The following is a 24,460-nucleotide window of genomic DNA, read 5'->3' on the forward strand; positions in this document are numbered from 1 at the left end:
CGGTTGTGTTGCTAGTTCTTCTAAACTGATGCAAATGTACTAAGAAACGATGATCATGCATCTATGTGATGATGTTAAGAATTACTGATTGCATATGTAGAAGGGTATGATTTCTAAATGTTGGGTTAATTTCTTTTTTTCCGTTAATTAAAAAAAAAAAAAAAAGAGAAGGGGTAATTGGAGCTGAAGGGATACAGACTGTGCAACAGGACTGGATATAAAAACTCAGAAATGGACAGCACAGTACTACCTAATTGTAATGCAATTATGTTAAAACATTGAATGAAGCTGCATGTGAGGTATAGGTTTTTTTTTCTATTAACGTTTTAATTCTTATTCTGTTGTCTTTTTATTTCTTTTTCTAAATCGATGCAAATGTACTAAGAAATGATGAATATGCAACTATGTGATGATATCAAGAATTACTGATTGTACATGTAGAATGGAATGATTTCTAAATGTTTTGTTAATTTTTTTAATTAATAAAAAAAAAAAGGAAAAAAAAAAAAGAAAGATCCCTTCTAGTTGAATTCTTGATATTCTCACAAGCATTGTGGACAACCAAAGCTATAGGCTGAGCCCCCAGTCTTGGGGTTTGTTCATATGAAACTTAATCCCACAAAGGATAGGTCAAGTCTACTTAAAACCTAGGCCTAAGAGTCACCCCCAAGAGAGCCTCTTTTGTTGCTCAGATGTGGCCTCTCTCTCCAGCCAACACGATGAGCAGTCTCACCACCCTCCGCCTCTCTGAGTGGGACATGACTCCCAGGGGTGTGGACCTTCCTGGCAACATGAGACAGAGATCCTGGAATAAGCTGAGACTCAGCATGAAGGTATTGAGAAAAACCCTAGAATGAGCTGAGAATTAACATCAAGGAATTGAGAAAACCTTCTCGACCAAAAGGGGGAAGAGTGAAATGAGACAAAGTGTCAATGGCTGAGAGATTCCAAACAAAGTCGAGAGGTTATCCTGGAGGTTATTCTTACACATTAAGTAGATATCACCTTGTTGTTCAAGATGTAGTGGAGAGGCTGGAAGGAACTGCCTGAAAATGTAGAGCTGTGTTCCAGTAACCATGTTTCTTGGTGATGATTGAACAATGATATAGCTTTCATAATGTGACTCTGTGATTGTGAAAACCTTGTGTCTGATGCTCCTTTTATCTACCATATCAACAGACACGTAGAACATGTGGAATAAAAATAAATAATAGGGGGAACAAATGTTAAAATAAATTTAGTTTGAAATGCTAGTGATAAATGAAAGCGAGGGGTAAGGGGTATGGTATGTACGATCTTTTTTTTCCTGTTATCATTTTATTTCTTTTTCTGTTGTCTTTTTATTTCTTTTTCTAAATCGATGCAAATGTTCTAAGAAATGATGAATATGCAACTATGTGATGATATTGAGAATTGCTGATTGTATATGTAGAATGGAATGATATATTAATATTTTTGTTTGTTTGCTGTTAATTTTTTATATTAATAAATAAAAAAAGAAAAAAAAAAGAATAGCCTACTATAGTTAAAATATATACTAGGCCAATACTGATCAAAGTGATCACCTTCTATGGTCTAACAGCAGTCATCTCAGACATGTTCCTAATTTAGGGCTATTTTCACTGACAAAATGACTATAAGACATGCTTCAGTGGCAGTGATGGCAGAGAATTTTGCAAAAAAAAAAAACCAAAAAACTGTGCACAGTAAATAACGAACAAAAATATGTGTATCTTGTTTAAGGATGAGAACTATAAAATAATGCCAAGTTGTATGTTCCAGAACTAGAACTAGGCATTTGCCTCTGGGATTCTTAACCTAGAACTATTGAAGGTTATGGAAGTTTACATTCAAATTATAGGTTCATTTTCAATAATTCACCTATCAGTATCACACAGAACTAATGGAAGCCACAGAAATAAAATGTGAACTAGAAAAAATTTTAGGGCAAACATAAGGCATAACTCTTTACAGGTATTTTTACCTTTCTTACTGATAAAAAGTTTGTTAAGTAGAAGTCTGTGATAGTAAAGACCCCCAAATCTTATGGCATATTTCCTCTTCTGTACATTTACATGGACCTTTAACTTAAGCAATTTTTCAAAATGACTGCTTCAGCTATTTAAATTATAAAACATTTTTTAGTTTTATAGTTGATTATATTAAACCACCCTTTGTTTTTCTTCTTTGGAAAATCGTTTAAAAACAATGAGTCGCACTTAAGACAATCATTAATAGAAAATAGTGAAATATTTTTAAAGGTTTTTTACTTATAGCATAAAATTAAAATTTTAATATATTAGATACACGTATTTGTATGAAGACTATTAAACTTAAGATGCCTAAAACATTGTGGTGACATCTCAAATTGGACAAAAAGACTGATATGATCAAATGAGCAGCTTCATTTTTAAGATACTAATTCATGGCTCTGAGGTTGGAATTTAATCCTAAAATTTTAATGTAGTCTGGGAAACCTACAGTGTCCTGATCCACTGGTTTTCAGTCCTAAAGGCTGTATTTGTGAATACACCTGTTCTAGTTTGCTAGCTGCTGGAATGCAATATACCAGAAACGGAATGGCTTTTAAAAAGGGGAATTTAATGAGTTGCTAGTTTATAGTTCTAAGGCTGAGAAAATGTCCCAATTAAAACAAGTCTAAAGAAATGTCCAATCAAAGGCATCTAGGGAAAGATACCTTGGTTCCAGAAGGCCAATGAAGTTCAGGGTTTCTCTCTCAAGTGAAAAGGCACATGGCAAACACAGTCAGGGCTTCTCTCTGAGCTGGAAGGGCACATGGCGAACACGGCATCATCTGCTAGCTTCCTCTCCTGGCTTCCTATTTCATGAAGCTCCCCAGGAGGCATCTTCCTTCTTCATCTCCAATGGTCACTGGTTGGTGGACTCTCTGTTTCGTGGTGCTGCAGCATTCTCTGCTCTCTCTGAATCTCTTTCTCCAAAATGTTTCCTCTTTTATAGGACTTCAGAAACTAATCAAGACCCACTCAAATGGGTGGAGACATGTCATCCCCTAATCCAGTTTAACAACCATTCTTGACTAAATCACATTAACCAGGGAGATGATCTCATTACAGTTTCATATATACAGTATTGAATAAGGATTATTTTACCTTTAAGAAATGGGATTTATATCAAAACATGGCTTTTCTTAGGGGGCATATATCCTTTCAAACCAGCACAACACCCATGATGGGAAGGGAGGAAGATAAGGGAGAATAAGAAAAGAAAGGAGGGGATGAGAGAGAAGAGGGAAGGAAAGATAAAAATTCAATACCTAAAATTTCAAGGTGTGATCTTGGCCGAAAATCTACAGGGTGGGGAGGGAAGGTCATGAAAATGTTCTTAAAATTGTTCTTTTGTTGCTATCAACCATGAATGACAACTTGAATATATATTTTTTCATATCTTTTATTCCTGACAGAAATGCTTGTTTCACTGTTTTCCAGTACTGTTTATTATAGAAAAACATCTAAAGGTAAATTGATTTTACCCCTTTACATCAATGTTGTTGTTATTTTGCCTAGAAACTCACAGTTACATATTTTTTTAATCTTTGAAAATCATTTTATCTAGGATGCGTCTTGATGTTCAGTGTGGAGATCCTCTAGTTCTAATCTTGGGTCTTCTTTTCAGTTCTGAAAACTAAAATTTTGCATTTGGTTATCAGTTCAAACTTGTATGTTCTTTCCTATCCTATGCTGATTCAAGCTTAATACTTTGCCTACTGTAACACTTCATCTTCAATTTTTTTCCATCTATGTAGTTCATTTGCAGTTCTGAAAATTTCACTGCGAAATGGTGAGAAAAGAACATTCTTCTGGAACAAATGAGATTAGAGTTCAAATCCTGCCTTCTATTTATTAGCTATATGATCTCAGGAAAGTTACTTCATTTCCATTCCAACTATAATTAGGGGATAAAGTCTACCTGGGAGAGCAACTGTGAAAATTAAATATATGTATATGTGTGTGTGTGTGCATGTGTAGATACATATTTATTATATAGGGTTGTATCTAGCATAGGGTAAATACTAAAGAAAAGGCATTGTGTTTCCATTCTTCCAATTTGAATTTGATATTGTGAGGTGTTGATTCACCTCTATATTGCAACCAAATATGACTTTACTGTGACATCTGCAGCAGTCTATCCTTTTTATATAGATGTATGGTCTCTTAACATATCTATATAGGGGCTTTCTAAACTTTATCCATATTCCATGTATTAAATAGGGGAAAGAATTCATTCAGAACTCATGTAACTTTATGCTGGGCACGCTATTTGATGGGCTTGGGAATATAATAATGCATAATACTTCTTATTTGCTGCTTGTCCTGTACATCCTTTTACCTGAACCCAAGACAGCTTATTCTTAGAAGTATTTATTATACATTACTATATTCCCAGGACCATCAAACAGGGTACCTGGCAAAATAGAGGTGGTAAGATGATATGAATGAATTATGAATGAATCAGTGAACAGGTACGCTACTAACTAGCTTTCCCTTTCTCATGTGGAGCTGGAAACCAAGCTCTGGCAGTAGGCAAAAAAGAGAATAATTCTGGAACATTTCTGATGACTTTTGGCAGCCACAAACACTTTGTAGACATCCTTTTCATTTTAAGGATCTAAATAATTTCCTGTTTACCTATTTACAAGCAATGATTTCTTATTTTCAGAATAATTCTGGGCCCCTCGCTAAGATTCAAATTTATTGTATAGATCCTATGTTCTTCCTTTTAGAAGATTTCACTCAACCTCTAACTCTGTTTTCTCCTATACACACATGGCTTTCCATGCCTTGTTTTTCCTCACAGTTCAGTACCATAAGATTTCTGAAACATACATTTGGAAATACCAAACTCAAGTTTTATATTTATTTACACATTTTAATTATTTTAGATCTCAAAATAATTGGGGAGGGCGGTGTGATGGTGGCTCAGTGGCAGAATTCTTGCCTGCCATGCCGGAGACCTGGGTTCAATTTTTGGTGCCTGCCCGTGCAAAAAAAAAACAAACAAAAAAACAAAAAAAAAAAAACAAAAAAAAACTTTGAAGGGAAAGAATGAAACTTTAGTTTATTAGACAACCTACTTTTTTTAATCTCAATGTTACACAGGGATGAGCAACTATGGCCTGTAAACCAAATCCAGCCTGCTGCCTATTTCTGTGAATAAGATTTTATTGGAACACAGCTATACTCATTTGTTTTGTATCATCTATGACTGCTTCTGTACTACAACAGGAGAGCTGAGTAATTGTGAGAGACTATATGCTTTGCAAAACTAAAAATATTTGCTATTTGGCCCCTGGCATTTTACAAAAACATCTGCCAACCCCTATTACTGAGCCATGACCTCTCTAAGTATTCTCTTATGAAAGAATCTATATAAACACAATACAAATAGTTAATATTTATCATTCAAGTTGAATTTTCCAGTATCAGCTCTTTTAAAAATTGGATACACACAAATTTGGTTCTGTTATAATCCCCATTTACAGATGAAAAGCTGAGGTTTGAGGAGATTATACAAGCTGGTCAAGGTATATGTAGAGTTGAGTATCAAACCCAGGTCTGGGGGACTTCAAAGTAAAAGTGTAATTACTATTCTACAGAGGGCTTTATCAATAATAAATAATAAAGAGTGTATTCTAAGGACTTAGTCTGCAGCTAGAAAGCTTTCAAATCTATTAATCTGATGGTCTATATGTTTTTATGTTGTTATAAGTGGCATTAAGTATTTGTTCTAAATACTTAAGCACTGATGGCTCTTATTCCTTGCAAGGGAAAAAGAAGACCAAAGACTGTCTTTACTCCTACTGAGATTATATGGCTTAAAAAAATTCTTAACTTGAAATTCTAAACTGAAGAGCTTAAAAGGTGACAAATGGAAATTGGAATTATTTTTAAATAACTGTCAATGGAATAGTATGAAAAAGTTGGATAAAGTTCTTTGAGCTTAAAACAAAAAAGAGTTTCAAATTAAGAGCTATTTCTAAAAGAGGAAATGAAAGAACATCATTTACATAAGAACATCTGTCACAAAAAGTTATATGGCTAAACAACTTTGAAAACAACAAAGGAAGGGCTAGTTTCTGGAAATACCAATTCAACCCAAATTTACCCCAACTATATGGCAGATATGAAGCAATGTGATAAATATTAGGAAGATATTTCTAATCTCTATCTTCAAAATCCTCACAGTGTCAACAGGGGAGGTAGGCTGGTAAGAATAAATATGAGGTTCTTAACTGCAAGCAGCAGAAACCAATTTAGGCTGACAAACTGAAAAGTAATGCACTAAACTGAAACTAAATTAACTTCAGAACTACTGGGAAAGCTGAAGAACTAAGCTCAGTAAATGAACAGGAACCAACGGAGGCTTAAAAGTAGGAAATAAAATCAAAATCTGTCACAGGAACCACCTGGGGACAGAAGAAAAACCACAACTGGCACATCAATGTTTCTGCTATTTTTGGAAATTGGATGTTATTGCTGCCACTGCATCCTTTTACTGTCCTTTAGTGTGCCTAAATGCTTCTATCAGTTCCAGACAGAAACATCAAATTGGCTATGTTTGGTTTATGGGTCCATTTCCTAAGCGTGGGCAGGAGAAAGCAACTTATTCATCCTTTTGTTGTGGGGTGCCAGGCCTTGTATTTCATCAAGATTCATACTATATCGAAGGCACTCCTCAAATACAGGAAGGGGTTTCAAATGCTGGGAAGCCCTCTGCCTCCTTCCATTCCTACCCTCACAAAGACATATGCCTCCCTACAATTAATGTATCTTAAGTCAAGATCTGCAGAAATATTTTTTTGGAGGAGTTTTGGAGTTCTGAAGTTTAAGAAGCACTATTCAAATGTTTAAATGATAACTGACCCACGCCTACAAATGTTCTTTGAATTTTTTTTAACCAATCAAAACAAAACTGTTTTTGAACATTCAAAACTTAAAGACATATCATGCCACAGAGTATGACTTGAGTTTCTGAAGCTATTGTTTTTCAAATTTAAGTTGACTGATTTATTCTTAGGAGCCCATAAGCTCTCAAGTTTATGAAATGCTACAACAGAGCATGAATATAGCAGGAAAACTCTGTATTAAATAGTGCACTGACATACAAAAGGGATTTACTATGCAAGCAGTAAAGAAATGTTATGTAGAACAAAATAGACATGAACAGAATCTTGAAAAATAAGCAGAAATTTACCAAACAGAAGGCGTGAGCCAGGAAGAATATTCCAAGAAGAGGTGACAGCAAGTATACTCTACTTTATTAGAAAACACTGTCATGTAATGGATAAAGCACCTGTTTAAGTTCAAGAAAACTGAATTAAAGTCTTAATCCTAATTAGCAGTATAATCCTGGTCAAGGCCTCTAATACCTAACTTTTCCTCATTTACAAAATAAGGGAGCTTGGACTAGATGATCAAGTAGTTTTGCATCTAAACAAATTTATGGTTATTATTTTTAGCAACAATGGCTACATAAATGTACTGGCACTTACCATATATCAAGTATGATGGTACACAGTTCAAAAATACTAAGTCGTTACCATTATCTCTATTTTCCTATTGAGGTAATGGAGTTCTTAGCAGTTAACAAACTCAACCGAAATGCCCAGAACTGGAAAGTGTATATTTGTATGTTTGTCAAGATTTACAATCAGAGCTGGAAGGTGTATATCCAAAGCCTGTATGTTTAACCTCTACACTATGGATGGTTTCATCAGTAATGCTATTCCAAATTCCCACAGGACAGTGTTATAATGAGCTACTATTATACTATGGGTAAAGTTATTTATTACCCACAATCTTTTTTGTGTGTGTGTGACAGCTAAATTTTTCAGATTTGGTTAAGCGTTTAGCCCTAAGTATCAAAATATTTATTTTACATGTGTCAAATAGAAACATTTCCAAAATATATTATACATGTCTTTGATTTTTTAAATAACAGAAAGTGGACCAAATGTTAACTTTTCTTAATGTTCAAGGCTACATTTATGCACATTAATTTGATTCTTTCCTCTTCATTTCCTTGGGTCATCTTATGTTTTGGTTTCTTCTCTCATTACTTTCAATAATCAAAACTCTCTACCCTTGTAATTTTCTATGGACTTAAAAAAAAAAATCAAGCTTCCAAGCTTATCAGAACTATCTATATAGTAAATATACAGCTCCAAAAATTTACTTTCAGTCATATTTCTTATCACAAAGTAGTCTGAATTGTGCTGAGATCTGATTATCTAAATACCTTATTACTGCTCCAAATATGTTGCTACAGAATATTTCCATACTGCACCATATCCTTACATCATAACACACTTCATGAAGAATTAAAAACTAAGGCATTATGTTCTTCAGATCATATAATCTCAGTATTTTAGGGGTGTGAGGAAGCTATGCTTAAAGCTTAGTAAGACATCTGAGTTAAATATGATGTAGGTTTAAACTATTCTTATATTTTTTGTGAGACGGGAAAATAACAAAAGCCTTAAAGAAACCATTCACAAAAATTCTAAAGACTAAGAGGGAAGGGGCTCTACCTTATACTAAAACACATTACAAAGCTACAATCGTTAAACCAATTTAGAGTGGATAGAAGAGAGTAAGAAATCCAAATACGCTTAAGAATTCTGTTACGATAAAAAATAGTAGTTTGTTTTATAATAGGGGATTAGTTAAATAAATTATGATATATCAACAAAATGGTATACTACACAGTATTTTAAGAAGTGAGGGATAAATCTCAATGTGGAAAATTCTTCAAGATGAATTATTAAGGTAAGAAAAGTCAAGTGCAAAAGTTAATATAGATTTTATTTAAGTAAGGAAGTGGATGAATAGATGAATTCTCAATATTTTTCTCAAATTATTTATGTGAACCTGTTAAGAATGGTTATCTTTGTTCATGAGGATTAGGAGGGGGAGGCCTTTTGTGCAAACTGTTACATTTTCTAATATGTACCTGAATTAATTTAATTTTACTTTTTAAAGTTAATAGGTGTTATCTAGGTGGTAGAACTACGGGCCAATTTTTCGCTTCTTTATACTTTTGTATCTTAAAATATACTGAGTAAATTTTATATTTTAAAAGAAGAAACCACTTGGGTAGGAAGAATAGGCAATGGGATATTTTGTTTCACTTTATTCTATTCAACACAGCTTAATTTTTCTAATAACAAGCACATACTATTTTTCTAATTGAAAAGTAAATCAAACAGCTTTAATTCAATAATCTTTTATTTGTACAAATGGAAATTCCCAAATTAAGATATGTAAAATCCCAAATTAAGATATTATATTAGCATATGGACAGCCAATGTAAAAAAGACAACCTTTGTTATTTTATACTAAAACATAAAAGTCTAAAAGCCTAAGAGAAAAGTATCTACACTACATTTTCTATAGTAACTAAATGTACTGATATTTTAAACATGTTGATATTGGCTTTCTGACTAGATCATCAGTTCTGCTGTAGAAACAGCAATACATACTGATAAACTTTTGTGCAAAGGAAACTCATAAATTGAAAAAAAAAGGAAAAGGAAACTACCTAAAACCAATAAATGCAAGACAGACCAAATCAGGACCTCTTCTAAATGGACTATTTTAATAGGAAAGAGAAAAGTGATTCTTTAAGTACTGAAATTTCCAAAGATTAGAGGTGACACCTTTCTCAGGAGATCCTACTATCTCTCACATGATGCACAACTGTTGCACTTCTAAACTCTTCGAGTCCCAAAGGTGATGTAATTAAAATGGGGGATTGAGAAAGGAAACCACAGAGAAAGGGAAGTTAAAGATCTGATGTGTAGTATTCCACAGCAAGTAAAATAGAAACACATGTAAATAAGAGTACAGGCCTGCTGGAGATTATAAGGGACTACTTATCAAACAAGCATTTTCCTGTTAGAGAACTTGATCCTTAAAATCTCTACAAAGCTCACCTCTAAATAGTCTCAATAACTACCATTCTATTATGATTATTTTTAACATCTATATATTAAGAAAGATAATATCCCCTGAATTATCTAGCATTTTTGAGAAATGAAGACCACTGGTATGCTGAAACGGTAATTAGCAAGGAGCTCTAGAGTTGGAAAGAATGAGTTGAAATCTCAGCTTCACTACTCAAGATCTTTGTAACCTTAGACAAGTTGTTAAGTCTTTGCCTCAGTCTCTTTATCTCTAAAATGGGATTAACAATAGTAATTACATTTATGGATTTATAAGTAAATGAAATTACATCTGTATTCTACATCACAATGCTTAAACATATAAAATTTCAATACGTTCTTTTAAAAGGTGCTATTTGCTTAGATATTCCCATACTTTAATCACTTTTCTTTCTTACTAAGGCAGAGACAATTCAACTTTTTCTAGACTGCTTAGGATCATAATCAAGAACATATATTATATTGTAAGCTTATGAGTGACTACAAAATAATATAAAAGTTTCCATATGCTATCAGTCACATTATAGCTGACTCTGAACTGAATATAGGTTAACAGAGATGTTCTGTCTATGCTATTTCTAAATTATCTTTAAATAATATTTTTAAATTTAAAAAAAGTACTCAATTTTCTCTTTATTCACAATCAGCACTAACTTGTGCCTATCTCTTGCAAGCTCCTTTTTCATCCTCTTAATGTGCTGATTTTAAGCTGCTGTAACTAAAATAAGATAACCATTTTGAGGGAGATTGGTATGATGAAAAAAATTTGGGCTGTAGATTCAGACAGCCCTGGATTTAAATTCTGGTTATGCTACTTACTTTGTGACCTTCTCTAAACCTCAGTTTCTTAATCCTTAAAATGGAAATGTATTACCTATTTTGAAACTGTGGTAAAAATCAAATGAAAACTTAAGTAAACATCTTGGAGAGGGCTTTTTAGTACTTAAAAATACAGGTCACCCAGTCAATTGTAATTATTGTTATATAACTCAGGAAGTGTGTTGAAACCATAGCTAAGTTAAGAATAAACAGAACTTATTAGAAACATGCTTTTAATGTACGAAATTCCTCTGCACTCTACTGGAGATATACAAAGACCAAAAAGATTACAATATCTACCTTCAGAGGCGCTGAGCCTAATGAAAGACACGTAAACAAAATCATAGCAATGTTCAATAAGTGCAGCAGTAAAAGAAACAGGACTCCATTTGAAGTCAAGAGTTTTTTGGAAGGAAGTGACATTTAAGCTAGGAAGATAAAATAGGAGTTCACAAGATTAGTAGGGATTGAGGTGAGCAGGCTTGGTCCAGGAGGATAAACAGACCACATGCAAAAATCTGCAGGAAATAGCATGGCAGGGTATGAAGCAGAGTGCTTAACTAGAGGTGAATTTAGAAAAGTTGGCAGTAATTTGTCATTAATATGACCAACCAAGGCAAAATGCAGTGCTGAAAACTTTAAAATTTCACAAATCATTTTTAATGATTATAGATGAATATGTGTAATTTGTAGAATCTAAATTGTGCTATATGTGTTCTTTTCAATTAGAAACATTCTATTTTCAGTGGTTTGGGAACTCTGAACTGACTTTTAGAGTTGTAGAACTCAACTAAAACAACACTGTATCCCATCCATAACTCAGATTTCTGTACAGAAGTGAGAAGCAGGTAAAAGCAGTACAAATACTAATTTTCTAAATAGTAATTTTTAAAAGGAAAAATACTAAACTGTTTCTTTTACAGGTACATGTTGTTAACAATGTGAGAGATTTTCTCAGAAGTACTGAGGATAGTATTTTAAAAATAGCCCTTATGATGAAAAGTAGACAATCACAAATGTTTCTCTATGTACTTTCTTTTGGACACACCTACTCAGATAAGCACATTACACAAATTCAGAAAACAAGTGTTCATGAATTGGTGGGTGAAAAAGGTGAGCCAAAGAATAAGCAGGGAAAATGGTTAGTGAGCTGACGAAACTCTGTTATAAGAGTTTGAGAGTGTGATAGGCACAACAGGGAGCTCAGCCAGTAAAAATTGGAGCACTAGTTTTTGGTGTTTTGGTTTTTGTCATTTTTCATAAACAAAGTAAAAGATATTTTAAGGGTCCCAAGTTACTTAATAAAAAACAAGAAAGAAAAAAGCTCAATCATCTGTTCATTGGATTGCATTACAGTTGAATTTTTTTTGGATAAAGAGTTCTTAACATTTTCTTTTACTTTTCTGTCTATCCTCACTCTCATCCACATCTTTCATTATAATGAGAGTAGGTACTATGGAAGTAGTAAGGGGGGAAAAACTGTACATAATGACCTAATTTTAAAACTACCTAAAATAAATTAATCCATCTTTATGAGAGCATTATTTTTACACAAATATTTTTGTGCGATTGAGAATTCTTTGTTCATAATTTATCTGCCTGCATGTGGACCTTGGGAATGTCATAGTAGAAATCTCGGCATTATATTCATTCATAATTAAGCTTTAGATTAAGAGAGACTGCATGGAGCAATAAGTTTCAATTTTGGAACCAGCAATTTAGTTCTGGCTTCACCATTTACTATCTCTGAAACTTTCGACTTTTTTCTTTCTTTTTTTTTTTTTGGTATGGGCAGGCTCCATGAATCGAACCTGGGCCTTCGGTGTGGAAGGCGAGAATTATGCCACTGAGCCACTGTTGCACCGCTCTGGACTCTTTTTCTTAAGCACTTTGCATCTCAGAGATCTTACCTGTAAAATGAGACTAATAGGACTTACTTCACCCGACTTGATGTGAAGATGATACAAAACAATGTACCGGGAAGATACTATATAAATTGTATAATTTTTGTAGCTGTAAATTCAGTATTTATCAACTTCATGTATTTCAAGTATTCGAATAAACTAGGTTACACTAAGACAGGAAAACAAAAACCCACTCCCAGAGAACTGCTGTGAAGTACTGCCCCACCTGTTAAAAGAGTTTCAAGTTAATTTCTTCCCTTTAACCTCACATGGAAACAGCCAATGAGGCAGGTTTCAAACTGCCACCAAGTGAGAAGGCACATTAATATTAGGCAGCTTGTCCTAATTCATTGCAATCTACAACTAACCAGATAATCTACATACAAATAGTCTAAATTGTAATGGTATTAAAAAAAGTAAAAGTATCAGCGGTCTGCCTCACAAGTTTTAAGAAACCCTGCTTCTGTTGCTTTCTGACAGAGGTCTCTGAAGCAAAACACTGTAGCATACTAATAATTACGTTCTTTGAAGAATTAAAATCTAAACCCAGACCTCACTTTTAAAAGGTGAGTAAGATGTCCTCCACGGTTATGTCTTAAAATTATACTTTTGTTTTGGAATATTTTTCTTTAGATTATCACTTTACGAAAATCACATACCAGTTTCTCTTATAATTACAAATGGCACAGCAGAAGGTCCAAAGACAGGTCAGCCTGGAATTTTAAGTTTATCACTCTGCCACAATGTGGATTCAGTTTTATAATTTAGGCTTACGTTTTAGATTTGCTTTCATCGTGATGATTTTACTCCCAAATATACTGTGACTAAACTGCAATACTATTTATTACACATGTAAGCATTTCAGATAGGATCAAAGAGAAAAACAGAATAATCAAAGCCAACATGCTTAATAACTATCCAATATCTTAAATATTCCCAGATGCTAACTGACAACCTTACTACTTGAAGCAAATATGTATTTGTTGTGGTGGGAGAGAGGAAAAAGGCCACACCCAAAGGCCATAACCAAAGTTATGACTCCAAAGTGAAGTGATACCAAGTTTGAGAATTTTAACTATTGCTATTTTGAGTACTCTTTTTCATCGTTACTGAATACTTCAAATTCATGCTAGGCCTAAAGTTAAAGCAAACGCTCCTCTGATCTTAATTACTTGGACTACTTAATGGGCAAGACCAAGATGGAAAATTACCTCATTCAAAGAAAGAGTTAAGAACTTGGAACAGTAGGTCAAACGCAAACGATCAGGGCTCAGAAACACTTTCACAAAGCTGGTTATCACCCTTCAGGAAGGCAAGAAAAGCCAGATTAAACCTTGCCGGACAGTATCAACACAGCAGTTACTAAACAGAACACTACCGTGTTATCTGGACCGTTCTTTCTCTTTAGATTCTCCCTTGACTTCCTTCTCTCCTGCTGCCACCTCCACACAGGCTCTCTCTGTCCCCACCCCCATCAAGTTCTTCAGCCTCATCTCCCTCCCTCATCTACCTCCACGCTCTCGCCTTCTCCACTCATCCCAGCTTACCTTGGCCACATAGTCTTTCACCTCGTCCAAGTCTCCGTTCTTCAGGGCCCACATGAACTCCTTGTCGCACATCACCGCAGCAGAGTGGGCCAGTTGGCCGGGCAGAGGACGAGGAGGCGGTGGCAGCAGCAAGCGGATACCGCCAGGCGAGAGAGAGAGACAGAGCCGCGCGAAGTAGGACAGAAAAGAAAGAGATGGCGGGTTACGCTGCCAGGCGGGCGAGGCCGTTGGCCGCGGTGACCGTCGGGGCGGGAGAAAGAAAGTTCTTTCGTAGCCACCAGGCCCAGCAGAGAAGGTTCCGCCTGGCCGAGGAGAAACTGAAGCGCTTACACTTCCGGTTCACTCCCAGATAGGGCCCTCCCCCTACTTCCTCTTCCCTTTCCCCTCCGCGGAACGCCTAGTTTTGGACCCCGCCCCTACGACGCACAGCGCGAGCTCCCCTAGCGCGCAGGCGCAGATGCTGATACCGGTGAGGTGTGGGCGGGAGTGGGAAATTGAGTGGAAATGGTTGGAGAGTAGGATAATTGGGATGTTTCAGAAGGGTTAAGACGTTTCTTCTTCCCCATTCACAAACATGGAAGGCATCTTGTTCACCTTCTGAAAGTGTATAGTAGCTGTGTTCGATTTGAATTCATTCCTTCATTCGGTTCTCAAGCATCGCTTAGGCTTCTCTTGTATGCCAGGTTCTGCTTGTCACTGAGGATATAATAAAAAAAAAGATGGAGTAAAGTAATTCCTGCCTTCAAGGAACTCTTTAACAACTATTATAAAGATGTGAATTTGATCCTAATACCATGTATGAAGTTCTGTTGCGAGAGGTCAGGGTTTAGGGCACACCTTAGTGTGTCGTAGGGTAAAGATTGCAATCAGCTTTCTGACCAGCAAATGATGCCCAGGAGGAGGAATTCGGTTGATGGCCTGGGGCAGGGCAATCCAAACTGCCTAGTACGATTTTATTTATTTATTTATTTATAGTTTGATTTTCGTTGTTTGAAACTCATTTAACAAGTCTGTTTGTTATAGTCTACTAAACAAATAAATCAAGCTACTTTACTACCGTTGTAATGTAGTCTAAGAAGTTAAGAACACAGGCTCTGGAGCTAGATAGCTTCCTTTTAAATACAAACGCTACTCCTACTAACGTTGGGTTGCACTGTGCAAGTTACTTAATCCTTTCATATTTGGGTTCTCTACATGTGTAAATAAATGTAATAGTGTTAAATAAATGTAAATCAATCTCTTGACTGTTAATGAAGTGGTGCCCTGTACGTCTTTTCAGTTGGACAAAATGGTGCTGCCTTTCATTAAGTCTATTAGGCTCAAGGTACTCACTAGAGAAGTCAAAGAGAAAGTTTTGTCTTAAAAAGTAGTGTCTTTGACTATGCCACAGGGAGCTAACTTGAATCAAATGTAGAGAAATCTGACTAAATTTTTGAGAGTTGTGCCAAAAGATCTACTGTAAGTCAGGGCCAAAAAAAACTTTGAGTGAGACTTAAAATGACCCTTAGGCTTTAACCTTCCGTGTGCAGGAAGCAGCCTGAGAAAGCGGTTCAACCCCCAGGTATGGCATATTCTCCAAACCTTACTTATAATAAGGACGATAAGGATAATGAAAAAGAAAGATGGTCTTTCCCCCACCCTACCTCCGCCTCCAGAAGGTGAAACTGAAGACTCCTTCCATGGATTAGAATTAAGGACACATCAAGGGACATTCCCCACACTGGTGTAGAGGACCCTTGCAAAATCTGCCCAACAGAATTCTAGATTCAACGCAGATTAATGATTGCTGTCTCTATCACATTCCAACCCCTTTTTGAATGGGAATGTTTATCGTGGTTATCCTGTTCCTATTCTACCATTATATATTAGGTTTGTGAGAGGGTAGGGGTGGGGATAGATCTTTGTCTATTTAGTTACTATGTGTCCAGATCAAAAGAAGACATATCTAGACCCTATATAGAAACTATGATGTTTCATTCACATTAAACACCATGAGACCCTGGACTTTGAACTTGATATTGAGATAGAATAGAAATTTGGGGGCTATTTTCTGAAAGAGAGTATGCATTTATTTTGCATGTGGGAAGAAGGGTAACCCCTTCAATATCTAATGACCAGAAGGGCAGATTGTGGTAGTTCATTAGTGCTATTTGCTCTTGTTTCGCCCTTTGGGGCACTTTCTGGCCCCTTGTAGTTGGGTGGGGCCATGTAATGAGTTCTGTTAAATGAGTTGTAAGCATAAGTGACATGAATCACTGCCACATTGAATTTTGATTACCATTGTGAGACCTTCCCATGCTGTTTTTCCAATAGTGTAGCAACCATCACCTCAGCTTCCTGAGTATCTAAGATTAGCATACTCCCCTGCCAGTCCATAATAGTCATGTAACATTAATGAGAAATACACCTTTTATGTTTTAAACCACTGAGCTTTGGGGGGTTAGATGTTACTGCAAAATAATCTAACCTATTCTGAATAATACAATGATTTATTATCTGTCTCTTGTATTAGAAAGTAGGCTTAATGAGGACAAGAACTTTGTCTATTTTGCTGTAAGTCATAAGCCAGGTACTTATCACTACACCTGGATCATAGCAGATGCTCAATAAATAGTTGTTGAGTTAATGAACAGGTGAATTCTCTTAACATGATTAAGGATCTTAATTAACCAAGAGTCATGCCTTAATAGGCAGTCGTCTCAGCTTTTCCTGATGCTGAGCCAAGGACACAGGCCTACCACCTGCAACACCTGCAAACAGGTCTAAATAGTCTTCAGAAAAAAGAATTTTGATGTCTGTTTTAAAACACAAAGCAAAAGAATGATCTTACAGAGGGCCATGCCAATTTTAACTCAGATAATATTATCTTATTTCCATATTACAAAAGTGATATATGAATGCATGCTTGTTTTTTAAAATTGAAGAAAATGTAGTATATGGAGTAAACAGGGAAAATACTTTCCCTCATATCCCTCACACACCACTCCTATTTACTTTTCCGTAGGTAATCACTGACATAGTCTCAGCACTGAGTTCTAGGCAGCTGGTGCTTAGGTCAATAAGCAATAGTCCAAAACCTGAATCAGGTCAGAGTGGTGGTTTAGGTCTGGATCGGAATTCTCTCTGCACAGTCGTAGCAGACCAGGCGGAACCCAGCTAACACCAGTGCTATATACCTAAAGTAATTTGGGGTTGGTGGTGGGGAGAAGAGAAGATTCAGTGCTTTCAGGTGTTCAATGCCATTAATTTTCTACTAAAATCTATTTTTTCTCTTCACCCTGGGATATTGAAAACTCCTGTCCAACCTTTCTAAGGGCTCATTGTACTATTTATTGTTTATTTTTAAGTTGATGAAAACATATACATTTTTCATTCTTTCTGAATAAATAGAACAATGATTTATTTTATGGTATACATAGCTGATTTCATGCACCTTGGGTAGTATATCATGCTTTTAGCAGATATTAAATGTTACTACTTTCTGGAAAGATTATTCCCACTCTAATTGACTATTTTTTTTTGCATGGGCAAGCACCAGGAATTGAACCTGGGTCTCTTGCATGGCAGGTGAGAATTCTGCCACTGAGCCACTGTCACACTGCTATCTTATTGACTTTTATGTTGAGTGTGCACTGGCCACAAGGGCTTAGCAAAGCATATTGATGACCTGGGCAGGATTGTTCCTACATCTGGTATCAGTGTAATAAAATAGACATAAAATATCATGTTTAAGGAAGCAGGTCAGAAGTTAAAGTATAAAAGCTGAACCAAGTGTTAGGCCCAGGAGGGGAGCTCAGGTCAATAAAAAGGAAACAGGCAAGGATTCAGGACCTAGAAGATACAGATTCAGTCTCATGACTTAAAGATGGAGGAATTGATCAAGGTGAGTGGTTGAGTCCTATTGTCAAAAGTTGTTGATTGTGTGGTTCAGGGCTGAGCCTCCAGCTTAGAGGCACAGAGCCAGAATCATCAAATTCACAGTTTAATCTGTGTAGGAAGAAGAGATAAATGAAACTCAGGTTGAGAGAGTGGGAAGAGTGTTTTAGATCTGTAATGGGTATAGATGTTGTCATGGGGGCACAACTTGGAGACAAGTGGGTCTTTAGTGCATAATTGAATAAATAAATGAGTGGGTGATTGAACAACTAATATGGATGATTTGATCCTATGATAAATTACTCTTACTTCTGCTTCCTAGCTGCAAAATTGGGAGTATTAGCAGAGGTTGGCTTCCTTCTAGGTGATAAAGGGTGAATTTACTGCAATGGACAAGCTAGGTCTTTTTGAAACTCCCATAGTTTTAACACACTGAGTTCATGCTGTTTACCTGCTCAAGATGATTATTGGTAAATTAAAACATCACTCAAATTGAGCCAGAGTCATTTCTTTGGGAACTCAAGGTCAGTGGCTCAGAGAAAACAGGTCCAAAAGATAAATACAAAACATAGCCATTGCTTTGATCATAGGGGAAAATATGACTAGCAAGAAGGTCTCATGAGTTCAGGGCCATCCATAAGAAAAGGTTAATTCTTCCAACAGGAACAGAATGATTCTTGAAGACTCCAAGCACTCAAAAGGAAAGATTATATTTTAGTCTCATGAAGTTAGGGGATATTGCCAAATAGACCATTTAGCTTGGTGTTCAATCCAGGAATAATGAAATACTGGTAGCAATCAATAACAGATGACTTGGAACTAAACCTTCTCAATAAAGTAGGGCAGGTACTAAGGAGTGTGGTTCACAGTTTAGTCTGAAAAAAAAATGCAGGGCATCAATGAAATATGTAAAAGCAATAGTTTGGGGTAGTAGGTTAGCAACAGTGGACCTGGACAAGAATCCCTCAAAATGACAGAAATAGGAAATCTAGAATAGATGATCCTCAGAACTCCCAGTGGCCTGCTGTTGGCATCAACATTGATAACAGAAACCAGGGCCCATCACTGGACAGCAATTTAGGATCAAGCCTATAAAACTTGGAAGTGGCATGGCAAGAACAAGTAAAGCCCAGTCTTAGTATTTCCATAACTAGACTGGCTATCTAAAAAGGGTTTGACTAGAGCTGCCGAGGTACCACCATTTAAAAGGATTCAAATTCATTGATAAAATGGGAGTAGACTGCACTTGCAGGTAAGGAACTGAAACAGTCCCAGCTAGGGAAGATGAAGGGTGGCAGAGGCCAGGAAATTACATCTTCAATCTGTCAGAATCTCCCTGCCAAGCATTGGATCATGGCAGCAGGAGCAGACTAAGAATTGGTTGGCTTACTTGAGAGAAGATGAGCCATTTTTGGAAGATGATAATTTAGCTGATCAAACAGGAAAGTTTAAGTCAGAGATAAAAAGAACTCCTGACTTATTGTAGAAGATTGTTTGTGAGAAGAACTTAACTCTACGGAGACTGAATTTCATCCTTGTTCTAAACTGTTTCACTTTTTATATTTAGTTATTAGAGAAGGATTCATTATTATTGCTTTGTTTTATAAAACATGGGTATTATTGTGGACAAAGTATAATTGATTGGAAACTATGTAATTTTTCCTTTTATTAATAAATGCCTATGTGGATTCTAGTACCAGGTACCACTAGTCACCTTTGGTAGTAACTGAATTTTATTTCACATGCCTGAGTTGAGATGAATAATCTCTGAAGTGTTACCTTTGCAACCCTAAGCCTATGATATAAAGGCAAATGTCACTTTGTCACAAGTGACAGCAATTACTGCAGATAACCAGTAGGGAACTCTATCAGGCTAGATGGATTAGTAGGCAGGGTTTTAGCTTGCCAAGTCTGCCACATTGAGTTGAGTTCAATTAAAGATCTTTTAAAGGAACAGCAAAAATCTCATTTTGACTATTAAGAACTATTTGCCTCACGAACAGGTTATCAGTAAGTTGCCAATGCTGATTACAGTAACATTGTAGATACAGTATAAAGTCTGATCAGATGCTTCAGAAATAATTTCCAAAATCATACCTGTAGGTGGAGGGAAATGGATTTTAGTTTCAAGTTGTTCATTTCGAAGTGTCTGCGTTTGTAACATGCCTAACTATAATTATGAAATGTTCATATTCACTTACTAAAGAATACAACTAAAGATGAAGAAATCATATTCTCTAAAATTGAAAGGTGGGTTAGTAGGAAACCTAGACAGATACCTTGTGTAACTAAGTAACACCTATGCTTTGCTTCTTTCTGAATAGACACTCTCTCATTTCAGTCTCTGAATCAGGGTTCTATGCTGCTGACTCTGGACAGTAACTCAGCAAAGTAATATGGGGTGGGAGAGAGGAGTGTGCCTCCATCACCTATTCCCTCAGAAAGCTCTGAGCTTCATCAGCAGTCAACTCATTAATGCCTTCTAATGCTCAAAACTAAAAGATTATGATTGTCCTTCCTGCAAGGAATTTCTTTCTAGCTTTCTTTATGTGGCTTATTTTCCCATACAGTGTTGGAGGATAAAGGGGAGGGGAATCTCAAGTTCTTTGGGAAAATTTCAAATGTTTAGAGTCTATAATGCCTCTAAGAATAATGGTCTCAATGTTGAGAGGCTTTCCAAGGTAGATGAAACTCTCATGACTGTCTCCTAGGAAAAATAATAAAACACCCCAAGCAATAAGATTTTGAACTTTCTCCTAGGAGGTCATGATGAGACAAGTTAATTTTTACATGGTAAGAGGCTTATAGTACCATAGCTTCTGAGTGCTGAAAGGCCACAAGACTGGATGGAGAAATATAATATGCAATTAATGATTTTCTGAGGAAGGAAAATACACCAATGAGAAAATAATTATGCCAAATAAATCAAACAATAAGTATTTTGACCATTCTTTCATTCCAGCTCAAACAGTACCATTTGGACTTAGAAAGGAATATAATGAGGGATGTAAATCCTTGAGGGAACTTTTCTTTGGGAACTTTCTAAATTTTTAATACATGGATTAAAAAGCATGCTCATCATAGAGAAATCATTAATGACTATTCTAGTGGACATTTGCCTTTAAAAATTATTTTTGGCTGTACAGCATTGGAGTACTCATCTTATGTTTTGGAAATTTCCATCTAATGAATCCTGGAAGGAATGAGGGCTTGCCTCCATCCTATGGAAGAGGAAAATTGCAAATATTTACTCTTCTAGCAACCCTGGTAGACCTAGACTCCACAGGTCAGATATACCCAGCTGAGAATCCAGAGCTAGTGATGTGGGAACCGTGATGTTTGCTCTCTGGTCATAGTGATATTTGTAGGAAGACTGTGCTCTTTAGGGCAGTTGGCCATAAGCAACATCCAGGGCTTGAGGAGCAAGCCATAACATCTGAGGTTCAGAGATGGCAGTAGCAGCAGTGGGTACAGAAGGAACAAGGGGTCCTCACCAGACAAGTTCTGCCACGTGATTTTGAGTATTGTTATCAGCAATACAGCCTGATGCCAATTATCCATTTCTTCCAGTGATTCCGGGAGCCACCCACTTTGCTTTTAATACATTCTATTTTTTATATAAGTCAGGTGGAGGTGGGTTTTTTTTTTGCTTGCAACTAAGAGCCCTGAGTGATTCAATCATTAACTTGCAAGAATCACATTATCAGAGATAGAAGCAGAAAATTTGTTTTCAACACAAAATTCAGTAGTTGTAATAGTAGTAATAATAATAATAGTTAACAATTATTGGATAGTTATTCTGTACAGACATTGTTCTAACCATGTTATATTTGTTAACTCTTTAAATCTTGACAACAATCCTATAAGCAAACTGAGGCACAGAGAAGTTAAGTGCACGACTGGTAAATATGCAGAGTTGGGCTTTGAATCAGAGCAATTTGACTCCAGGGCCCATGCTCTTAACAATTATCTGCCTGCTTTGCTGAAAACCTTCCTTTTACATTGCTCGTTAAGTTTTCACATTTCGTTAGGAAAAGATCCTCTGTTTTTTTTGATAATTTCTAATTCAGGTGCTATTTAGCCAGGAGAGGATAAGAACTTTATTTATCCACTCATTCGTTCATTCAACAAATATTCAATAACCACGTGTGGTAGGCAGACTCCCAAAATGGTCCCTAATGATCTCTGCCTCCTGGTATTCATGACCTTGTGTAATCCCCTCCCCCTGAGTGACTTGTTCTATACAAAAGAATACAGCAAAGCTGATGCAATGCCATTTCCAGTTTACATAAAATCATAACTTCTGTTTTGCTATCAAACTCTCTCTTTCTTACTTTCTTGGCTTACACTTATTGTTCAAGCAAGTTGCCATGTTTTGATTACCATGTTGAAGATGCCCAATGGCAGAGACCTGAAGACAGCTTCCAGACAACTGCCAGATAGGAATGGAGGCTTTCAACCCAATAGCCCGTGAGGAACTGAACTTTGCCAGTAACCACATGAGCTTGGATGCAGATTCTTCCTGAGTCCAGACTTTAGGTGAGATTCCAGCGCTAACCTGTGAGAGACCCTGTGGCAGTGGACCAGCTAAGCCATACTCAGGATTTCTGACCCACAGAAACAGAGAGGTAATGATGCACTTGTATTGTTTTAAGCTGCTGCTTTTGTGTAATTTGGCTGCAGTAATAGATAACCTGTACAGTTCCTCTTGTGTGTTCAGCATTTCTTCTAAGCAGACCAGATCCCTGCCCTCATGAAATTTATGAAAGAAATGAGCATGCTATTTCTAAAATATGGTAATGGTAGATAGAGTTGTTCTCTCCAATAAGGTGACCCTTACCTAAACGTGGGGTTACTTACATTTAAATGAATTAAAATTAAATCAAGTTTAAAATTTAGTTCCTTAGCTACAGTAGTCACATTCCATGTACTCAATAACCACATGTGGCTCGTGGTTATTGTATTGAATAGCACAGATTATAGAACATTCCATCATCACAAGATATATTGGACAGCACTGTTATTGTCACAAGACATCTCAGACAAGCTTCTCTGAGGGGGAGGCATTTGAACCAAGATCTGAAGGACAAGGAAAGGCCAGACCTTTCAAGATCTTGGAACAAAAGAAGCTCTTGGAGGGAACAAGAGACATGAAGATCATAGGTGGGAACTCTTGATGGGTTTGAAAGACTGTAGAAGACCAGTGTGTCTGGAGTTTAGTGATAGAGGAGGAGAAGAGTAGGAAGTATGGTAGAGAGGAAAGTGGGGGGTCAGGTGGAGCTGGGTCTTGTGGTCTAGTGTAAGGGGTTCAGATTGTATTATAAGTGCAGAAGGAAGCCACTGTGAGTTTAAAGCAAGAGGATAACATGTGATTTATAGTCTCAACATATCAGTTTGGAGGCAGTGTAGAGAATGATTTTTGGACTATTGGGGGGAATTAAGTAGACCCATTAGGAGACAACTACAATAGCTAGGTACCCCAGGGGATTGTGGCTTGACCTAGAGGTGTGGCTGTTGAGATAAATAAATAGGCCATTTGTAAGGTATCTATTTTTATATATATTACTCATAGGACTTAATGGATTGGATGTAGGAGGCATGAGGAAAGGAGGAATCAAGAAATATATCTATGACTTTGATTTAAAGAAAATATTGGATGGTGATAGGGAAGATATGAAATAGGGAAACTGGGAGAAGAACATGTTTGGAGGATAAAAACAGGGTTGTCTGCTGTTCATGTTAAATTTGAGATGCAAATGAGATAACAAGTAGTAAGGTAAATGGGCTGTTAGATATGCATCTGGAGCTCCTTGAGGTAAGGGCTGGACATATAAACTGGGAGTCACTGGCCTATAAATACTATGTAAAATCATTTGACTAAAGGTGATTACTAGGGAAAGCCTGCAAATAGAGCAGAGTCCTTGGAGCATACCAACATATGAAGAAAATGGAGAAGACAGAACATTATGTCTATCACACAGTCCATCCCTGCTCTCTCCCTCTTTATTTCATGAAGAACTGGACTGGTAATAAGATTACTCAATAATAATGAGATTTAATTTCTAAAATGGAGATTGGCTAGACTTTTGTGCAGCAGTAGCTGTCTTGCATTTAAAAAGAAAACTAGTGGCTGGAGATCGTAGAAGGTAGGAGGCACAGTAATTAACATTACAAGATTGGTCCCTTTCTTAAAACCTGCAATGGCTAACATTTTGGCTCTCAAGGCCCTTCACAGTCTAGACCCACCTTACCTACCTGGGTTTACTCCTTACCTGTCCTCCTCTCTCCCAGTGGTCCCCCATCTCTGTCAATTCAATACCACATTTGCCATG

At 36.4% G+C, this 24,460-nt stretch overlaps 1 protein-coding gene and 1 long non-coding RNA gene across 5 annotated transcripts in view; one reads left to right on the forward strand and one right to left on the reverse strand.

Moving 5' to 3' along the window:
- Nucleotides 1–14,621, reverse strand: part of MTPN (myotrophin) — an 81,834-nt gene extending 67,213 nt beyond the window's left edge. The window contains exons 1-2 of one of the 2 annotated variants that reach the window (XM_077142732.1): nt 14,253–14,621; nt 13,917–14,007 (exon numbers count right to left, since the gene is read on the reverse strand). In XM_077142732.1, the coding sequence (XP_076998847.1) occupies nt 13,917–14,007; nt 14,253–14,263 (102 nt within the window). In that variant the 5' untranslated portion in view covers nt 14,264–14,621. The remainder of the gene's footprint in view (nt 1–13,916; nt 14,008–14,252) is intronic. The other variant, XM_077142797.1, reaches the window with a different exon arrangement.
- The window catches only part of LOC143668228 (uncharacterized), a 66,168-nt gene continuing 56,230 nt past the window's right edge, over nt 14,523–24,460 (forward strand). For 2 of the 3 annotated variants that reach the window (XR_013168370.1, XR_013168365.1), the window contains exons 1-2: nt 14,523–14,721; nt 22,490–22,756. This is a non-coding gene — a long non-coding RNA (uncharacterized LOC143668228). The remainder of the gene's footprint in view (nt 14,722–22,489; nt 22,757–24,460) is intronic. The other variant, XR_013168358.1, reaches the window with a different exon arrangement.

The sequence above is a fragment of the Tamandua tetradactyla genome, chromosome 1 (assembly GCF_023851605.1).
Source record: "Tamandua tetradactyla isolate mTamTet1 chromosome 1, mTamTet1.pri, whole genome shotgun sequence".
Lineage (NCBI taxonomy): Eukaryota > Metazoa > Chordata > Mammalia > Pilosa > Myrmecophagidae > Tamandua > Tamandua tetradactyla.